This window comes from Canis aureus, chromosome 3 (assembly GCF_053574225.1).
Source record: "Canis aureus isolate CA01 chromosome 3, VMU_Caureus_v.1.0, whole genome shotgun sequence".
Taxonomy (NCBI): domain Eukaryota; kingdom Metazoa; phylum Chordata; class Mammalia; order Carnivora; family Canidae; genus Canis; species Canis aureus.
Window position 1 is genome coordinate 76706352 of NC_135613.1, and position 18718 is coordinate 76725069.

Sequence of the window (18718 nt, forward strand, 5' to 3'; positions counted from 1 at the left end):
TCTTTTGACCAGGGTGGTTGGAGAGGGCATTTGGAAGACCGTGGAGACCCACAGCAATAAAACAAACATGATATTAAAAGTCTTGAAGCCAGACACCACGTATCAGGTTAAAGTCCAGGTCCAGTGTCTGAGCAAAGTGCACAACACCAACGACTTCGTGACTCTGAGAACCCCAGAAGGATGTAAGTATTCTAGTTTATTTTTATGGCATGTCCAGGACCTTCTGTGGGATTTGCAGAGTTTCCCAAGGATGGTCAGGAGTGTGGGAACATAATGACATGTGCCTCACATACACAGAAGAGGTGTAGTGGAGTTTAATGGTCCTGCCTGAGTTGTTGAGCATGCATTCCCCTTATTACGTCATGGGGTGTTTTGCCTCTGTCAGAAGTTAATTTCAGATCGTGCCCAACGTTGCCACCTTCTGCTTCTCCAGTTCCCGTCTCTACCTTCCCTTCCATGTATTTCCCAGCAATTGGTATTTGTGTAGATCATCACTGTTAAAATATGAGGCGTGTCAGGAGTATTAAGGCTTGGTTTTCAAGAATTTCACCAAAAGTCATATGCCCTAGAGAGTTCCTTGCTTCCTTGCCTTTCACGGTAGCTGACATCATTCCCAAGGTCTTGGGAACTTTCCATCTGTGAATGCCTATGCTTACATTTGGGTTATGGTTGGAGGCACCCACATGAACTTGTGCAGATTTTAACATTCCTGTGGATGCTCACATGTAAAATAGTTACAGATGCATGTATGGAGGCAGGTTGGTATCACGTATATAGTTCCTTGCTTTGTCAGCTGAGAAGGCCCAGACAGGTGACACTTTAGTAGCGGTAAGCACATCTATCACTAAGATCTAGGCTTCCATGCCATTCTTTTTTTTAAAAAAGGGGGGGTGGACCCCAGGGCTCCTTGAAGAAGGGGGTGATTCCAGCATGAGGGCAGGATAGCTACTAGGTGCACCTAGAGAAAGCAAGGAGGTTCTAGGCAGGACAAAACTCGCCAATACCTGTGCGTTCTGATTTTGCTAAATTAACGTTTGCTTAGTAGAGCCCTGGGGTGTCAGATGGTCCACAAAAGACCGCAAGGGAAAATTGAAATAGAGAAGTGTGTCATTCATAGGTCCCAGAGGAAGTCACAGCATACCCCATGTGACCCCTCGGGCACAGGTAAAGGCAGGATGCAGGCAGAGTGCAGGATCTGGGCACATGCTTTTTTTAGGATTGATGGGCATAGTACATTGGGGTTCCTGTGCTAAGGCTGCGTTGGTCAATCCAAGCCAAAAAAGAGGGGGGTTTGGATAAAGCTTTGTGGGGCTCACAGGGGAAGGTCCTGGGAGGCCGGGGAGACTTTATCGATAAACATGGGCAGATGGGAAGTCGTATCAGGAGCTCACATTTGCTTGTGAGTCCGCAGGCTGCCATCTGGAGCACACGCTTGCGTAAGGGACCAGTGTCCATTTAGGATCCCTGCGGGCTACTTGGCTGCACAAAATGGAAGCTGAGGCAGCAACACCGTGGAGAAGCTTAGCTAAATCCTTGACACTATGGAGCTGTCTTTGAAATAGGCCACTTGGTGGTTGTCTCTCCACAGCTCTTAGCTGAGCACCTCACGTTGCTCAGGTGTTATGTTAGATACTATAGGTGCAGAGATGAATGAGACACCGTCCTGCCAGGGCTCAAGTCTCCGATTGTTGATGAATATTCATTGTGTTAGTTTGCTGGGGCTGCCGTAACCAAGTACCGTAGACCGGGGGGCTGATACAACAGAAATTTATTTTCTCACAGTTCTAGAAGCTAGGAGTCTGAGATCAAGGTGCCAGCGGGGACGTTTCTTCTGAGGCTTCCCTCCCCAGTTTGTAGATAGCGTCTTCATCCTGTGTGCAGGAGGGTGGTGGGCAGTGTTCAACCCTTAACGTTCATCCTCTGTGCGTTATCGACGTGGATACGTCCTCTGCCGTCAGAATCAAGTTTGACTAGAAAGTATTGTGAGTGGTTTTCATGTGTGGCTTCCAACCCGGCCCTGAGCAATCACAAAAGAGAAGATCAGAAATACCTTGACAATGCCAGCACTAAAGTCACAGAGGAGCCCGCTTGGAAGGTGACCCCATTTGTTTGGGTATAGGTGTTCTGTGCTGTTAGAAAGTAAGTCTCATTCCTTTGTGGCCATGCCCACGATACTCGGGTTGGATGAGACGTCGAGGCAGCGGGCATTGACCTTGGCAATTAAGATCTGGGCACTGAAGGCCTAGCGCCAGCAGGTGATTGCAGCCCGCAGCCACATCATGGTGAGCCATCCACCCACATCACACTCGACTACGCCACGACCTGATGGGCACTCGGCACACCTCACATTCTGGAAGAGAGGACAGATTTGTCGATGGGAAGACCAAGCGTACAGCCTTTACTAGTGGACAGGTTCCAGTGCTAGCTCTAGATTCTTCTTAGTCTTTGTTCCCATCTCAGGAAAGTTCCTCCCATTTACCAGTACACAGATGGGTTTTAACCCCGAGTTGACTCTTTCCTAGTGCCAGACGCCCCTCAGAATCTCCAGCTGTCACTCCACAGGGAAGAGGAAGGCGTGATCGTGGCCCACTGGATCCCTCCCACCCACACCCATGGCCTCATTCGAGAGTACATTGTAAGTAACTTCTAGGAGTGGGCCACGTGTGTCTGTGTGAACAGACTTCTGGGTCCTGCCGGAGCAGGAACGCGGTGTGTGTGACTAGGACTTGATTTGGAGAAGCCTGGTGAACAGCGATCCCACCCTCTAGAACATTTTGCATTTCACCCCTGCCCTCCTCCTGCCTCCTTATAAAGGTATCGGGATGTCTCGGACCATTGGTTGCCTTACTAATGATTTCTTCCTTTCACTGTAGGTGGAATACAGCAGGAGTGGTTCCAAGATGTGGGCCTCCCAGAGGGCTGTTAGCAACTTTACCGAAATAAAGAATTTGTTGGTCAACGCTCCGTATACGGTCAGAGTGAGTGTTAGCACCCACCTCAGCCTGTTGGGCAGTCCTAGGGCACGAGAACTCCGTGCTCACTTTTATGAGATTCTTACCACTCATCTGCTAGATCCCCAGCCCCTTGCTCTGGGACGTCATCATCTTGTCAGTCCCTTAAACCAGTGCCACGGAGAACTTGAAATCAGACTTCCCTTGGGTAGCCGAGAATTGATGGTAATGCAGCTTTGCCTGCTTCTAACCCAGATTTTCTGCTAGCGTGCCAGCTCCTACGCTTTTGCACCTACCACATTTCTGCTTCTCCTTAGCTGCAGGGTGATGCAGAGCTATGGTAAGTGGCGCTTACAAGCCACTGTCGTAGGGATCTGATGCCATATATCAATACCTTTAGCAGAAAAGAGGGAGATTTTGTGCAGAAAATGTTTGTTGGGACAGACTCTATGGCAATGATGATTTATCAGTTCCCTTTCTCATATGTGTGTATGTTTACATGTATCTGTATGGACCCACTGGGGCACACGCACCACCTCCCCTCCCCGCATAGAAGAACCTCAAGGTCTGTCAGTCAACAGAAATGCCATCACGTCCGCACCGTCGCGGCTCCCTCTGCCCAGATTCCTCTTGTCTCCTTGCCCCTGTTGTTGCAGTTGCCGGGACCTCTGAGGGTCCGGGATCCCCCTGCCTAGAATGCTTGCCCACCCTCATTGCCAGAGTCTCAGCCCCGTAGCTCATTCGGAACCCTTGCCATAAGGTGTATTGCCTTCACCTTATACTAATCCACGTTCTGATTTGCAAAGGTGGCTGCGGTGACAAGCCGTGGAGTGGGAAACTGGAGCGACTCTAAATCCATTACCACCGTTAAAGGAAAAGGTACGTGATTTCAGCATTTGCAGATTTAGAGAAGATAGAAGCTTTTGGGAAAGGACATTCCGTGGGACTGGCAAATGGAGGAGCACAGATGAGAGAACTTCAGGCCACCTCCTTCCCCCCAACATGCACACGTTTCCAGGGGTTAGTGCTCTAGATAGAGTTTCTTTGGGGGCTGTCGAATGTACTCCTGCTCCTAGAGCGGAGCATTTCTTATGGTGCAAACGTACAGAGGGATTTCCAGAGACCAGCAAGCCCAGCTCTTGTGCTCATGCACAAAATCCAAATCCAAAGTTCTCCTTCCCTCTTGTGATGGATACAGGTGATTTCGTACGTGTCTGTTCATGGTGTTTGTGAGAGCTCCATGCTGGCCCTTGTTAATTCCCCAATGACGCTGACAAACGATGTGTAGGCAGTAGTTTCTAGCACTGGAGCCGATCTCAGTGATAGCTGACGGCTTGCCAAGGGCCCGGCACTAGTGAGTGCTCACTGCTTTGTGTACATCAGCCCATCTCGTTGAACCCTTAGCACCCTCAGAACAACATAAAGAGCCAGAGACAAGTTAAGGTACTTTCCATACAGTAAATGGCAGAGAGCGGGGATGGGAGCCCGATCCTCCCGACTCCAAAGCCTGTGCATTTAACCACCGAGCTGCCCTCCTTCCCCTGGGCCGAGACACAGGCCCTCCCTCTGCACTGTCCTGCTTGTGCGCATGCCTGGCAAGGGCGGGGGCGGGGGTCTGGTCTGGTTTCCTCCACTCTCACTGGTGTCGAGGAGAATGAAATAGTTGAGGGGTGAGTTAAAGCCATGAAAAGGAAGGAGTCTGGCACGCTTGGGGGGACAGCACTACGGCTTGCATTCCTGAACGGTTTCCTGGACTTGGCCTCGGCACTCGTCGCTTTTGTTTCCAGGTACGTGTGTTACCTGGAATGGCATGTGGTTGGAGGGTTTTATTTTAACCTGAGCCTGTGAGAAATAGGCGGTGGGTTATGGAGAGTCACGATCTGGTTGCCTTTAAAATTTGGGCTCCTTGAGATCAGGGCAGGAGGCAGTCAAGCTTATTGAGGCCAGCCAGTCTTTGTGACAGGGTGCCTGGGGCTCGTTAGAAAAAGTGTACTGAGCGCACACTCCCTTCTAGTTTTCATTGTCTTGTCATTCTCCCTCTACAAAATCGATGAAAACATCCTGGTCGTACGTACTGAGAAGTGATACTAGAAGGGCAGCAGTAAGACACATACCTTGAATTCCCTGAACACAAATCACAGGTGCCGTGGAAAGTCTCTTAAACTTCTTTTGTATGATTTTGATGGCGAACCTCGCTCTTCCTGCGGGTTTTGGCTAGAGTGTGTACAGGAGGCCACGGGTGCTGGGTCAGACAATGTGTGTCGTGTTCCGTCTGTGACCCTGTGATCCTGTGTCGTCATGACGTAACCCAGAGGACAAACACAGCAGTGGCATCAGCCACGTTCGTTAGTGGATGTGGTGAATTAATAACAGCAACGAGAGAAGCAACCATTAGTTGAGCACTTACGTACTGAGCTCCGTGCTCGTTGTTTTACATGGCATGATCTCCTTTAATCCTGATCGATCATGTAAGTATTCTTCTGCTCATTTTGTAGCTAAGGAAGCTGGGCTTTGGGAAGGATTGTGACCTCTCCCCAGTCACCACGGTTCTGATTCAGGTTGGCATGACAGCAGCACCTGCGCTGTTTTGCTCTGAGTTGGCGCCTGAAACTCCTAATGTCGTCTCTTCTTCCTCGCGCCCACTCTTATTATGTGGTTGATCATCCGGAGGGACTCCTAGATTTTGGTACATCTCTTTTGCCACCAAATCTCACCCACTCCTTTGAGTGTCTCTTGCCTGTATAAGATGCTTATGTGCTGTTCAGTCAAGTGTACAAGTTGTCGTTTAAATACTGTCTTCCGGGGCGCCTGGGTGGCTCAGTTAGTTAAGCATCTGCCTTCGGCTCAGGTTATGATCTCCAGGTCCTGGGATCGAACCCCATGTCTGGCTCCCTAGCAGGGATCCTGCTTCTTCCTCTCCTTCTATTGGGTGAGCACTTGCTCTCCTCTCTCTCTCTCTCTCTCTCTCTCTCAAATAAATAAGTAAAATCTTTAAAAATAAATAAATACTGCCTTCTGATGGCGGTTGTCCCATGGAGCCCTGACACAGCACGGTCCGCCACCTTGTGGGCAGACCTTCCAAGTGATGAGCACCCCGCTCTCGTTACTTGACCCAAGAGAGGTCTTTTTCTCTCTGCCACTTTCATCTCGGCCCTGCCACTGACTTACCAGTTCCTTAATCTGTCATAGATGGGACTTTATTGGAAACGGAAAGAAAGGGAACGCTGAGGTAACAGTATAAAGATAAGTAGCGTGCACAGTTGCTTAGTGTCTAAATGGGAATTTGAACTCCAGTTTACTGGACTTCAGAACCCCATGCTTTCCATCTTACCACATGGGTGTTGACGATTTGTGCCTTCCGATGTATCGTGCCCTCAACCTTCGAGGAGGGCCAGGGGCCATAGCACTTGGGGAGTGCCAGGAGAGGTGGCACGTTTCAGAACCAGGCCGCAGCCTGGCTGCCTGGGGGCATTGACATGATGGAACTTTTCTGCTTGACCTAATTGCCAGGATAGCTGACGGAGCCAAGGTAGTCATGTGTTCGCCAGGCAACTGCGGACCCCCCGCTTAGTGGCAGGACGACAGTGGTAAAAGCGACGAGTGGAAGCAGCCAGAGAAATGCCCTTTCTTCCCCTGCTCCAGGACCGCTGTGTCTGTTGACTTGAAAACTGTTAGGTCCTGCCTTCCTCACTTTTCATCATGTGGTTTCTCTTCACCTTTTCGCTTCTAGTGATCCCACCCCCAGACATCCACATCGACAGCTTTGGCGAGAATTCCCTAAGCTTTACCCTGAGCATGGAGAGCGACGTCAAGGTAACGTTGGACTTCCAAACTGGCGGGTGGGTGGGCTCTCCTAGCTGGGGAATCGCTCGCTGCAGCCTGGAATGGTACGATTAAGGAAAACGGATGGCTTGGTCCAGTAAGACCAAAATCCCACGACGAGGTTGGTTCCTTCCCCCGTAAAGAACAACGTGAGTCTTCTCGTGTAATTACTCTGCCTCAGCCTGGTGCCTTTTTTTTTTTTTTCTTCTTTTCTTAAACCGTATAATTAAATGGTTCACAGCTACAGTGCAAATAAAGAGTTGGTGTTAACAGAATATGTATGCCCTGTAATTTTCAGCTTTATTGGATTTCCTGGTGCTAAGCACTAATGCAGAGGTTCCCACAGTGAAAGAGAGAGTCAGATACCTGAGAAACATGCCCACTTACAGCCACTCCGCGTCGTCCCCTTCACGCGCCACCGTCCCCTCCGTGCGGCCTGTCTGCGAGCCAGCACCGCTGTGACCCCCTTTGCGCCTGTGGTTTTCCAAGTGGAGATGCACCTCCCATAATGTTCTGTCTTAACCATTTTTCCTCCCATCCCTCCCTGTCTGTGAAGCTGTGGTGGGACAGAGCTTCCAAGTGATGAGCACTCGTGCCGTTTACTGAACCACAGTTCGGTGGCCTGCCCTTGGCTTCGGAGACCGTTGCTGCAAGCCATGGCTTTCATATACACGTCTCTATATCGTCTTTGCTCTTAAAAGCGTTTTTATTTTTTTGTCACCGCCCCATATTTAAAGATCTTTAGATCACATCATTTTATGAGCCGAGGACAGTGGGAGCTAAGGAAGCTCCTTTTGCACTGACCTCTTGGCCTTGACTGCAAGGATCACCTGAGGTATCCGTAATTGCCATAATGGAATTATCTTTAAGGTTTTTCCTTTTTCTGCCTTTATGAATTGGCTGTTGTCCCTTTTATGCTGCATCAGTTTTTTTGGTTTCATCACATCTATATTGTGTATTATAAATAGTCCCATGTTTGTTTTTAGAGGTAGGCGCAGTATAACGATCCAGCGATAGCACACATGGAACCAAGAAACAAGCTGTCCATCCTAAGAAAGGCGAGGCCTAGAGCAGCAATAGCAAAGGGGTGCCTTTTGTGTTTGCTGGGCTCCCTGGCTGTGTACTGTTCCCATAACATGTTTCGTGGTTGCTGGCAGGTGAATGGCTACGTGGTGAACCTCTGCTGGGCATTTGACACCCACAAACAAGAGAAGAAAACTTTGAACTTCCGGGGGAGCATCTTGTCACACAAAGGTAACACCTTGAGGCCAGTTGGTGTGCGAGTGGTTGGGGGGAGTAGGGATTCCGGTACTTCCCGCAGCAGCAGAGCTTGTGTGGGGGCTGCCGTTCTGGGTGGGCGGAGTGGAGGCATTGCCTCTGGGGGAGGGTCCCCTCAGTGGCTCCTCAGCCCGTTTCCCTAGCTCCTGGAAAGAGGCCTGTACTGATGATTTTGGAGTTCCTAAAGAAAGTTCTGAGAGTGGGCTGCCTGCCCCTCCTTTCTGGTGGGGTTCGCTCCTCCTTGACGTATGTGAGGCGTGCAGGGCGTGGTGCATAGTCGGTACTTGGCGCACGTTTTTGTTGAATGAATGCACAAACTGAACTGAGGGAGGAGGGAAGGTGGTGTCCCACTCCCTCTTGTATCTGTGCACCTGCTGCAGTAGGCCTTTCCCCAGGTGTTCTGTGTGTACCGTTTTATATAACCCCAATAATAATTCCGTGGGATATGCTCATGTCACCGATGAGAACCCACGGTTGAGAAAGTTAATTCCCACAGAAGGTGACGGCACTGGAACCCACGTCTTTTTAATTCCCAAGGCTCTGATCTCACTGTCTCAACGTTGCACTGATCGAAATTGGGAGAATCAGCAAAAATAGTCTTCTTAGCTAGTGCCTGAATTATATTAAAGGCTAGCTTGATGCCAGGCATCATGCCAAACACTTTACAGGTGTTTTCTTTTTTAATCTGTGCAGTAGCAGCTGCTCAGTGCTGTTGTTGTTGTTGTTTTTCCAGTTTTACAAACAAGGAAATGGACTTAGTTTGAGTATAGATGACCCTGAACAGTCGGGGGTCAGAGGGCTCTGACCCTATAACTTTTAACTCCCCCCCAAAACTTAACTACTCACAGGCTGCTGTTGACCAGAAGTCTTACCAATCGCATAAACAGTTGATTAACACATATTTTGTATGCTCTGTGTATTCTGTACTGTTCTTACAATAAGATAAGCTACAGAAAAGAAAGTATTTATTTGTTTCTGAAGGGAAGGGGCGAGGGAGAGATAGTCTTAAGCAAACTCTGTGCCTGACGTGGGGTTTGATCCCACGACCCTGAGATCATGCTCAGAGCCAAAACCCAAGAGTTGGAGGTTAAATCAACTCCACCACCGAGGCACCCTGTAAAGAAAATACTCTTTTTATGTTTTAAAGATTTTATTTATTTATTCATGGGAGACAGAGACAGAGAGAGAGAGAGAGGCAGAGACACAGGCAGGGGGAGAAGCAGATTCCCTGCGGGGAGCCTGTTGTGGGACTTGATCCCAGGACCCCGGGAACATGACGTGAGCCGAAGGCAGATACTTAACCACTGAGCTACCCAGGTGCCCCAAGAATAGGTTCTTAAGAAAATTATAAGGAAGAGAAAATACATTTACAGCACTGGGCCATTAAAAAACAAACAAAAAAACCTCGAATATGAGTAAACCCGCATAGGTTCAAACCCATGTTATTCAACAGTCAACTTAGTTTTGTATCTTGCCATTCTCACTTTATGTGAAGTTGTAAGAATTTTCTACTCTTGTTAAATATTCCTGGAGACAACTTTGAGTGGCTGCACAGTAGTTCGTGGAATACACGCTATTTAACCATTGCTTTGTCTCTGGGCAATCGGATTGTGTATACGTGATGTGTGACATCATGTCCCAAAGATGTTTGCTTGCTCTGATTCCACGGGAAATCTGGATGAAGACCTTGCAGAATTTTAAGACGTTTACCCAAGGCCAAATGGCTCTCTAGGAGTGTTGTCCCGGTTTATACCCCCAGATGGTCAGCTTTAAATCTACGAGCGCCCATGCGAGTGTATTATGTGTAGTAGTCGTCAGTAAGTAATGCTGGGATGAATGTGTAAAATGATGAAAATTCCTACGTAAGCATTTGAGACTCACTTAAATTGAGAGGATACATTAAGAAATAGGGTATCAGGGCACCTGGCTGGTTCGGTCAGAAGAGCCTACAACTTGAGGTCTCAGGGGTCATGAGTTCAAGCCCCCACGTTGGGTGCAGAGATTTTTTTTTTTTAATTAAAAAAAAGGCTTAAAAAGTAGGACTTTATATATCAAAACAATTCTTTTTTCACTAAATTTTTAATTTTAATTCCAGTGTAGTTAACATACAGCATTATATTAGTTTTAGATGTGCCATATAGTGATTCAGCAATTCCCTATATTACTCAGAGCCCGTCAAGATGAGCGTGCTCTTAATCCCCATCACCCATCACCCCCCCCCCCACCACCTCCCCTCTGGTTATGTCAGTTTGTTCTCTGTAGTTAAGAGACTGTTTCTTGGTTTGTCAAGATACATGCTCTTGACTGACGCCTCCAGCTCCTCCCGGCATCTCCTTGTCCCTGTTTTCACAGTTGCCAATCTGACTGCTCATACGTCCTATGAGATTTCTGCTTGGGCCAAGACTGATCTGGGGGACAGTCCTCTGGCATTTGAGCATGTCACGACCAAGGGAGTCCGCCCTCCCGCTCCTAGCCTCAAAGCCAAGGCCATCAATCAGACTGCAGTGGAATGCACCTGGACGGGCCCCAGGAACGTGGTGAGTCAGCCAGGATGGCCGCCACCCCTGATGCCGGGCCAGGGGGTAGCCCCAGAGCTTTCTCCTCTCTCTCTGTTCCTGCTTCCTCCTTTCTCACCCCAGCACCAACTCTCCTCTCCGTCAGCTCTGTATTACGTTCTAGAGGCACCTGCTACCTCTTTCCACACCTTGGCCTGGCATCTGAGAGAATGTACTCGAGCTCTTTGCTATTGGATAGATCGTGAGTGTGAAGGGGGGTGGGGGAGGGCGTGTTCTGTGCCTAGGGACTCACCTTGGCTCGTGGATGTGGTGACACATTAGCAGCAGTGACAGCTGCTCCAGTCTCTCCCCACCTACGTGATCCCCCCCACCCCCAGGTTGCCTTCTTGAGCTGCTTCTCCAGCTCTGCCCACCCCTGTTCCCTCCCAGTGTCCCCACTCCACTGGTCCTTTTCTTTTCTTTTCTTTTCTTTTCTTTTCTTTTCTTTTCTTTTCTTTTCTTTTCTTTTCTTTTCTTTTTCTTTCTTTTCTTTCTTTTCTTCTCTTTCTCTTTCTTTTGTCATTATGTTTGTTTGTTTGTTTTTAAAGATTCCACTTATTTTTTTGAGAGGGACAGAAATAGTAAGAGAGAACATGAACAGGGAAGAGAGGGCTGAACAGGGAGCCCGACGTGGGACTCAATCCCAGGACCCCAGGATCATGACCTGAGCCGAAGGCAGATGCTCAACCACTCAGCTACCCAGGTGCCCCATTATGGATGCATTTTGAGGCACTGTGATCAGATGTGTGCTTTTCTGAGTCTGGTCTTTATTTCCCATACATCCCCACTGTATACCTTCCTTGGCTCTTAGGTGGGTCTTCCCAAACTTCTTGGCACATTTTCACCTGCTCTTGTGTCTGCCCCTTGGCTTATGCTCTTTCTACCACTAGAGTCCTTCTGCCCCCCCCCCCCTAATTTATAGTTGGTGCCATGCAGAACACTGCATTAGATACTGCTTTATCTATTTGGTATCTTCTGTGTGTTTATCTCCCTAACTACTTTGCAAGCTCCTGGAGGGGAAGGGTTATTTTCCGAGTCTCCTAACTAGAAGGGCCCGTAGAACGAATAAATCTACGGTTTGTGAGTGAGTGAATAAATGAATAAATCTATGGTGAGCAAGGTTTAGTGAGTTCTGGCAGTGAGGGGTGAGGAAGGAGGCCTGGTCTTATCTTCTGAGTGCATCTCCAGCGTGCCCTTGGGGTGGGCCTGCGCCATGGGGAATGAACCAAGGTTTGCACATCGTGGTAAGGTCGCCTTGAAGAAAGATGGAGAAGGAGGCACCGCAAGAGCCCTCATGCTTGTCGCTATCAGCCCACACCAGCTGGGCAGGGTGGACGTTTGCCCTTTACCATGAGGGAGCGAAGGCCTGGAGCAGCAGACTGGCTCCGCAGAGTGAAGCTGCCAGAAACCAAACTGGTGTGAGCTCAGGTGTGGCTAGTGTGGCCCTGAGGCAGGGACAGAGACAGCTGCGTGGACTCGCCTGGCCCTCAGAGCAGACTCTGCTCACAGAGGCCTTTCTTGCCGGTGCCCCCAGCCGAGGGCGTCCGGAGGCTGGTGCCTGGGGTCGCACCCTGGAACACTACTTGACCTTGGGGTCTCTTGTTATGTGAGAACTGGCAGAGGTAGCCTTGCTCTGCGTCCTCCGTGCTGGACACACTCGTTGTGCTCTCAGGGTGACCGTGCAGGCCCCTGCAGGAGGCTCTCAGCTGCTGCCCACTTCGGGCCACTGAGGACAGGGGTTGCTCACCCCCCGTCGTCCTCTCCGCCCTGACGGCCACTGCCCCCGTCCTTCCCTGGTGACCTGCCTGTCCCCTGGCCTCCTTGGTGCGTGGAGCCCTCTTGCGGCCCTGCCCAGGCCCGCCCACCCCAGCCCCACAGCGGGGCCTGTCCTGCAGGCGCCAGTCACCCCCGGGGGCTTCTGTTTCCCCTCCCTGTATGCTTCCCCTCTCTGGCCCCAGCTGAGAGAAAATGCACAGCTGTCTGGGGCTCGGAAATCCTGGTGCCTGTCCCTGATCCGTGGCCCCCGTTCCCATGACCTCTCCAGCCTTGCTCAGCTTTCTTCTGGTCCCCAGCTTACCTGCCTGTATGCACTTCCATGCCACCCGACCAAGTGCTTACCCTGGCGCTCCAAGCCCATCAAAACCCCAGGCCCTGCTTTAAACTCCCACATGTACCATTGGGGTTGGGAGTGGCTGCATAGAACAGGGCCGAAAGTGACAATGGCTTCAGCACTTTATTTCACTCCTCTTTAGCAGAAGGTGGAGCCCTTCAGCATCCCTGGGTTTCTACAACAGCAGGTTTGATTGAGGATGATCCCAAGCTGCCTGTGGCATCTGTCCTCAAAGTCACCTTGTGGTCCAGGAGGTCTGGAGCCACACCAGCCTCTGTGTTCCGGGCAGGAGGAGGGCGGGAGGAAGGGTTCCCCGCTCCACGTCCATGAGCTCACTGAGGTCCCACAGGACACCTCTGCTTGTGTCACGTGGCCTCTCCTGGCTTCCAGGGAGGTGGGAAATGGAGATTTTCTTGCAGGTGGCAATTCGCGCTAGTGACCAGGATTCTACTAAGGAGGAGAGGAGCAGTGGATGTCTTCTGGGCAGCTCCCCACATCCACCTGGCTGCCCTCCCTCCTCAGCCTCCCTCCATGAACACACTGGCTCCCCCACCCCCATCAGCACTTCCATCCATGCTTTGCAAGTAGCAGGCCACCTGCTCTGAGAACCCCACTCTTCTCCTACAGGATGTCTTGTTCCGTATTTACAACTCATCCTTTATAATTGTGTCCGTTTTTCTTCTCTGCCCCTCATTCCCCAGAAACGAGCATTTTGAGGGGCACCTGGGTGGTTCAGTCGGCTGAACGTCTGCCTTCGGCTCAGGTCATGATCCTGGGGTCCTGGGATGGAGCCCCGAGTCAGGCTCCCTGCTCAGCTGCAAGTCTGCCTCCCCCTCTCTCGTTGCCTCTCCTTGCTCTCTCTCTTTCTGAAATAAATAATATCTTTATTAAAAAAACAAAGCAAGCACTTTGAGGACAGAGAGCACACCATGTTTATCTTGGTGGTGGCGGGATTCGCACCTGCCCAGTGCACCTTCTCTGTAAATAAACACAGAAGGAAGACTTCTCTCTTTTGCGCTCTCCTGAAGCCGTTCCCAGGGCCACCAGTTAGGAATGTCAAGAGAATGGCCTTTGAGCTGATGTCCTTTTTCATCCCGTTTGCCAGGTTTATGGTATTTTCTATGCTACATCCTTCCTTGACCTGTACCGCAATCCGAAGAGCTTGACTACTTCCCTCCACAACAAAACGGTCATTGTCAGTAGGGATGAGCAGTATTTGTTTCTGGTAAGTTTCCCGTACCGGGGAGTCCCGAGGAGTTTCTGTGTTTTAGGGATGGTTTAAATCCTGGGCTCCAAGCTCAGGCCCAGGACCTGGGGAGCTGGAAGCAGAACTCCAGGATCCGTGTGTGTGCAGGAGGGTGGCTCCTCTCCTGTAGAAGCGTCAGGTTCCTGCTTGAAGAACAGAATGACCCCGTCACCGACTGCAGCTCCGTTGTGGGGGATTGAGAACTCGGCAGGTGGATAAACATTCGCAGGAATGGAGAAACCGCTGTCATCAGATTCCACTTCCAGGACTAGGAATTTAGCTCACGTACTTTTACATGTGTGCCAAGATATATTATGGAAAAAGGCATTCGGTAAACTATTACTTGTGATAGCGGAGGATTTGAAACCAGTGAGTCTCAAGAGAAGCCCGGTTAAGAATACAGGGCAACCCTTCAAAAGAAATAGAACCGAGGTGGAAAAGGAATCTCTGCTTTTTTTGAAGTAAAACAAGTGAAGAGCCTAAAGATATGTGTGATATTTTCATATTTGTGTAAAAAAATTAAGAAAAACAGGCCATATATACACGCATATGCACATCTATATGCACACACATGTATCCGTGTTTACCTAAGTGTAGGGCATTTCTGGAAAGAAGCACATAAAACTTGCCATATCTGGGAAAATGGATTAGACATCTGGGGTAGGTAGAGAATTCTATTTTCTATCTAGTTATATATTGATTGAATTTTAATCATGTACGTGTGTCCTTGTTTCGCTGGGGGAAAAAAAGGCTTAGTGCCGACTACATGCGTCCCCATGGTATTGGTTTCAGGTCCGGGTGGTGGTGCCCTACCAGGGCCCGTCCTCTGACTACGTTGTGGTGAGGATGATCCCAGACAGCAGGCTCCCACCTCGGCACCTCCATGTGGTTCGTACCGGCAAAACCTCTGCTGTCATCAAGTGGGAGTCCCCGTATGATGCTCCTGACCAGGACCTGGTGAGCGAGCGGGCCAGGCATCCGGCCAGCCCTTCCTGTTCTTGGCGTGGTTGGCGGGGGAAGGGGATAGTCATGGGGCAGGAAAGCTGGGCGGTAGGAGCTCAGCAGGACGATGTCGCTTCCCCGTATCTGTGTGCCCAAAGATGGGGCCCTTACAAGCGCCTCTTCTGAGTTGTCCCGGCTCCGTAATTTCGAGCCGTTACATTTGTTTGTCCCTTGGGTCTCGTCCGCCGTCTCACCTGCCCTTCCCTGACCCTCTAAAGCGGGTTGGCACACAGAGGCCTGGCAGCCAAGCGCAGCTCATTGCCTGTTTTTGTCAGTACAGTTTATGAGAACCAAGCTATGAGCAGTCAAGTCACGTGACTGCTTTCACGCCACAAACGACAGAATTGGATAGTTGTGGAACAGACCATTTGGCCTTCACAGCCTAAAGGTGTTTTCTACCTGAACCTTTACAAAAAAGTTTACTGGCTGGTCCCTGCTCTGAAAGAAGAGGCAAAGGGCGCCTGGGTGGCTCAGTTGGTAAAGCGTCCCGAGTCTTGATTTCGGCTCAGGGTCGTGAGATCGAGCCCTGGGCTGGGCGTGGAGCCTGCTTTGAGAGTCTCCCTCTGCCCCTCTCCCCCTCCAGAAAAACTAAAGTTAAAAAATAAATAAAAGAAGAGGCACTAATTCTGGAAAACAGCTCCCATCTTCCTTTGGCCCAGGCTGCTTTTCCCTGCCTCTCCCTTGTCCTGGGGGTGGGTGGTTTTCTGTGCTCGGTTGCTGGCAGTTGGGCTTCTGGTAGCTGCCCCATGGCCTTGCACTTGCCCTTGCCTCTGTGTAGGTAAACGGCAACCAGGGAGACAGTACGTAGAATTTGTCCTCTTGTGTGTCTTCTGACCACACTTGGAACGATGACTGCTGGGGAGTCACCCTAAACACTGAATGAGAACTCTTCTTGTGCCTGTTCTCACCTATGTGCAGACGCCACGAGAAAAGTGACTTCCCAAGGTCATTTTTTGGGGTCGAATTAACAATTCTGCGCACGTTTCTGGGAGCGAGTGCTTGTTCCAGGTGCGGACCCGGCTTCCCCAAAGGCTTTCCAGAGAACAAAGCCAGGCTGCGGGCCTCAGAAGGTTGTTGCTGTGGGTCACAGCCCCTGACATGCTTTGGTTACATCGTCCACCCCTGAATGGCAAAGAGTAAAAAATAATAATAATAATAATAATAATAATAATAATAATAATAAAAAATAAAAAGAAAATCCAAGTTTCTGGTTACCATGAAGGTCTCTTTTTTTCTTGTCCCAGTTATATGCAATTGCTGTTAAAGATCTAATAAGAAAGAGCGATAGGAGCTACAAAATAAAATCCCGCAACAGCACCGTGGAGTACACCCTGAACAAGTTGGAGCCCGGAGGGAAATACCACATCATCGTCCAGCTGGGGAACATGAGCAAAGATTCCAGCATAAAAATCACCACAGGTAAACGGGAGAGCAGTAGGGTCCCTCCACATGGCAAGGGACCTGCAGGGCTGCTAGGACACCCGCCGACACAGAACCTCTGTCCAGGACAGCTTGGGAGGTGCAGACTCCCCCACAGTGGGCAGCAGGGTGGGGGGCCCAGTGCCTGCGCTGCAGGGTGGTGGACGGGGGTGACTGTTCTCCATCCACTGTGTCTCTTTGCCCTCTCCTTTGCCCAGCTGGTTTGGACCCTTCTAGGGGAGAAGAGCAGGAGGCCCAAAAAGGGTTAGGAATGAAAACTGGGTATTCGCCGCAAAAGCCACAAATGGGAACCTGGGGTCGAAGTCACATGGTTCCTCATGGCAATGATGTGTGGCCGAGGAGGGAGACCAGTACCTGTGCAGTAGCTTGAAGGGGACTTGCTGGCCCCCCAGGGGCTCGGCAGTCAGGCTCTGGTTCCGGAGGAAGGTAATAAGCTCAGGTCCTGGGGCTGCAGCAGAGACCGCAGCGGAGTGTCCGGGATGGAGGCTTAGCCCCACCGGGCCGGTGGGGTGAGCAGCGGACCTGGGTGGGACTCAGTGCGTCACCCCAGGGCTCCGTGTTCATGCACAGCCCCCGCCCCTCACCGAGCTGAGCTCTGAGGCTCCTCAGGCCCTGGGACGGGACTCGGGAGAGCAGGAACACAGGCTGGAACCAGAGCAGCGCTCCAGCAGGGGTTTGAAACCATGGCCCATCCCATCCCGTCCCTTCCCTTTCTTGCCCACCCAGTTTGGTTTTGGCCATCTGTGCTTCCGAGGGCCATGAAATTAGGAACTGTCCAAATCTTTGAATAAAGGTATTAATAAATCAACAACAAATGAGATACCGGTTGGGATGTGTCTACCAGGTGCTAGGCTCTCTGCTAAGCAACACGTGTGTTTTATTTCTTCCTTAGTCTAGCCTTCCAAGTTAGTATTAGTTTTTTTCTTTTTTAAATGTTTTATTATTTTAGGGAGAGCGAGCATGAGCAGGCTGGGGAGGGGGAAGAGCAGAGGGAGATGGAGAGGGAGAGAGAATCCTGAGCAGGGTCCACGCTCAGCACAGAGCTCGACGTGGGGCTCGATCTCACGACCCACAGGATACCGACCTGAGCCGAAACCAAGAGTCGGACGCATAACCGACTGAGCCCCCCAGGTGCCCCTCAAGTTAGCATTATTTAACTTCTCTCGGCCAGACAGGAAAACGGCGATTCCAGTATACAGCCACCGACTGCATGCTGTTTATCTTTAATTTTCAGTTTCGTTATCCGCACCTGATGCCTTAAAAATCATCACAGAAAATGACCACGTTCTTTTGTTTTGGAAAAGTCTGGCTCTGAAGGAGAAGCATTTTAATGAAAGCAGGGTGAGTTCCTCCCTCCTTCTCAATGACTTTGGGAATCTAATTGAAATGCAGTTTTAGAGATGAGCTCGTTAACAGCACGCTGGCAGAGATGGGGAAAAAGAACAGGGCAAGGGAGTAAACTTGAGGATTAAAGGACCATTTTCTGTGGGCTTGCTCATTAGCAAAATGTTTATACTGCCCATTAAAGACGAGAATCTCTGCACTAAGCACTTTGCATTCCTGAACTTGTCTTCCCTTAAAGACCGGGAAACGGGCTGGAACCCCCCCTTCCCCCGGGCCTTACGATGCTGGGTGCATGCTGGGTGCAGCTCAACGTCGGAACCAGGGCCCCATCCTTCGCAGCCAGTCTAAGAGCTGGGCTGTGCCTTCAGTGCTAGGAATGACCTACAGCCTCAACCTGGCCTCGCCATTTCTTTCCGGTGATGTTCGAGGGAGTGGGATGTGCTTGTAGAGAGTCTGTTGACATATGGAGTTCCCCACTCTGTTTTGTCTTGTCATGGGCAGACCCATTACTGGATTCACAGTAGGAAGCGGGAGGAAGAGAGCGACACGGGGAATAGATCTGCCACCCAGAGGTGGACAGGTTCTTGAGTGGGCCTGGCTCATCCCCATGGTGGGCAAAGCATGAGATAAATAAAGAGCTGTGGCTCTTTCCGGGGGAACGGTGAGGGCACAGAGCGCGCGGGGGTTATAAACAGTCACTGTGCATAAAGCCAGAAGCACAACTAGTTTAAACTTTGAAGATTCTCACAACTCTTCCAACTGAGACATCTAAGTAATCTACTCAAATTTAAAGCAAGCGTTTGAAGCAGTTCAAATCAGAAATACTCTGATTTAGAAAAAAGTATAGGTAACAAGAACCCCAGTAGCAGTGAGCAAAAGAAAGAAAGGACCCAACCTCACCGATAATGTGAACAACAAGGATAGGACGCCGTCCCATTAAACAGGCTACATTTTGGGGGACAAAGTATCA

The 18718-nt window shown here is 50.2% G+C and overlaps 1 protein-coding gene across 1 annotated transcript in view; it reads left to right on the forward strand.

Moving 5' to 3' along the window:
- The window catches only part of SORL1 (sortilin related receptor 1), a 156606-nt gene that overhangs the window by 128798 nt on the left and 9090 nt on the right, over positions 1 to 18718 (forward strand). Inside the window, exons 35-45 of the mRNA XM_077893900.1 lie at positions 13 to 182; positions 2523 to 2635; positions 2874 to 2978; positions 3758 to 3830; positions 6682 to 6764; positions 7931 to 8027; positions 10404 to 10588; positions 13822 to 13941; positions 14755 to 14919; positions 16209 to 16383; positions 17639 to 17745. Of these exons, the coding sequence (XP_077750026.1) occupies positions 13 to 182; positions 2523 to 2635; positions 2874 to 2978; positions 3758 to 3830; positions 6682 to 6764; positions 7931 to 8027; positions 10404 to 10588; positions 13822 to 13941; positions 14755 to 14919; positions 16209 to 16383; positions 17639 to 17745 (1393 nt within the window). The remainder of the gene's footprint in view (positions 1 to 12; positions 183 to 2522; positions 2636 to 2873; positions 2979 to 3757; positions 3831 to 6681; positions 6765 to 7930; positions 8028 to 10403; positions 10589 to 13821; positions 13942 to 14754; positions 14920 to 16208; positions 16384 to 17638; positions 17746 to 18718) is intronic.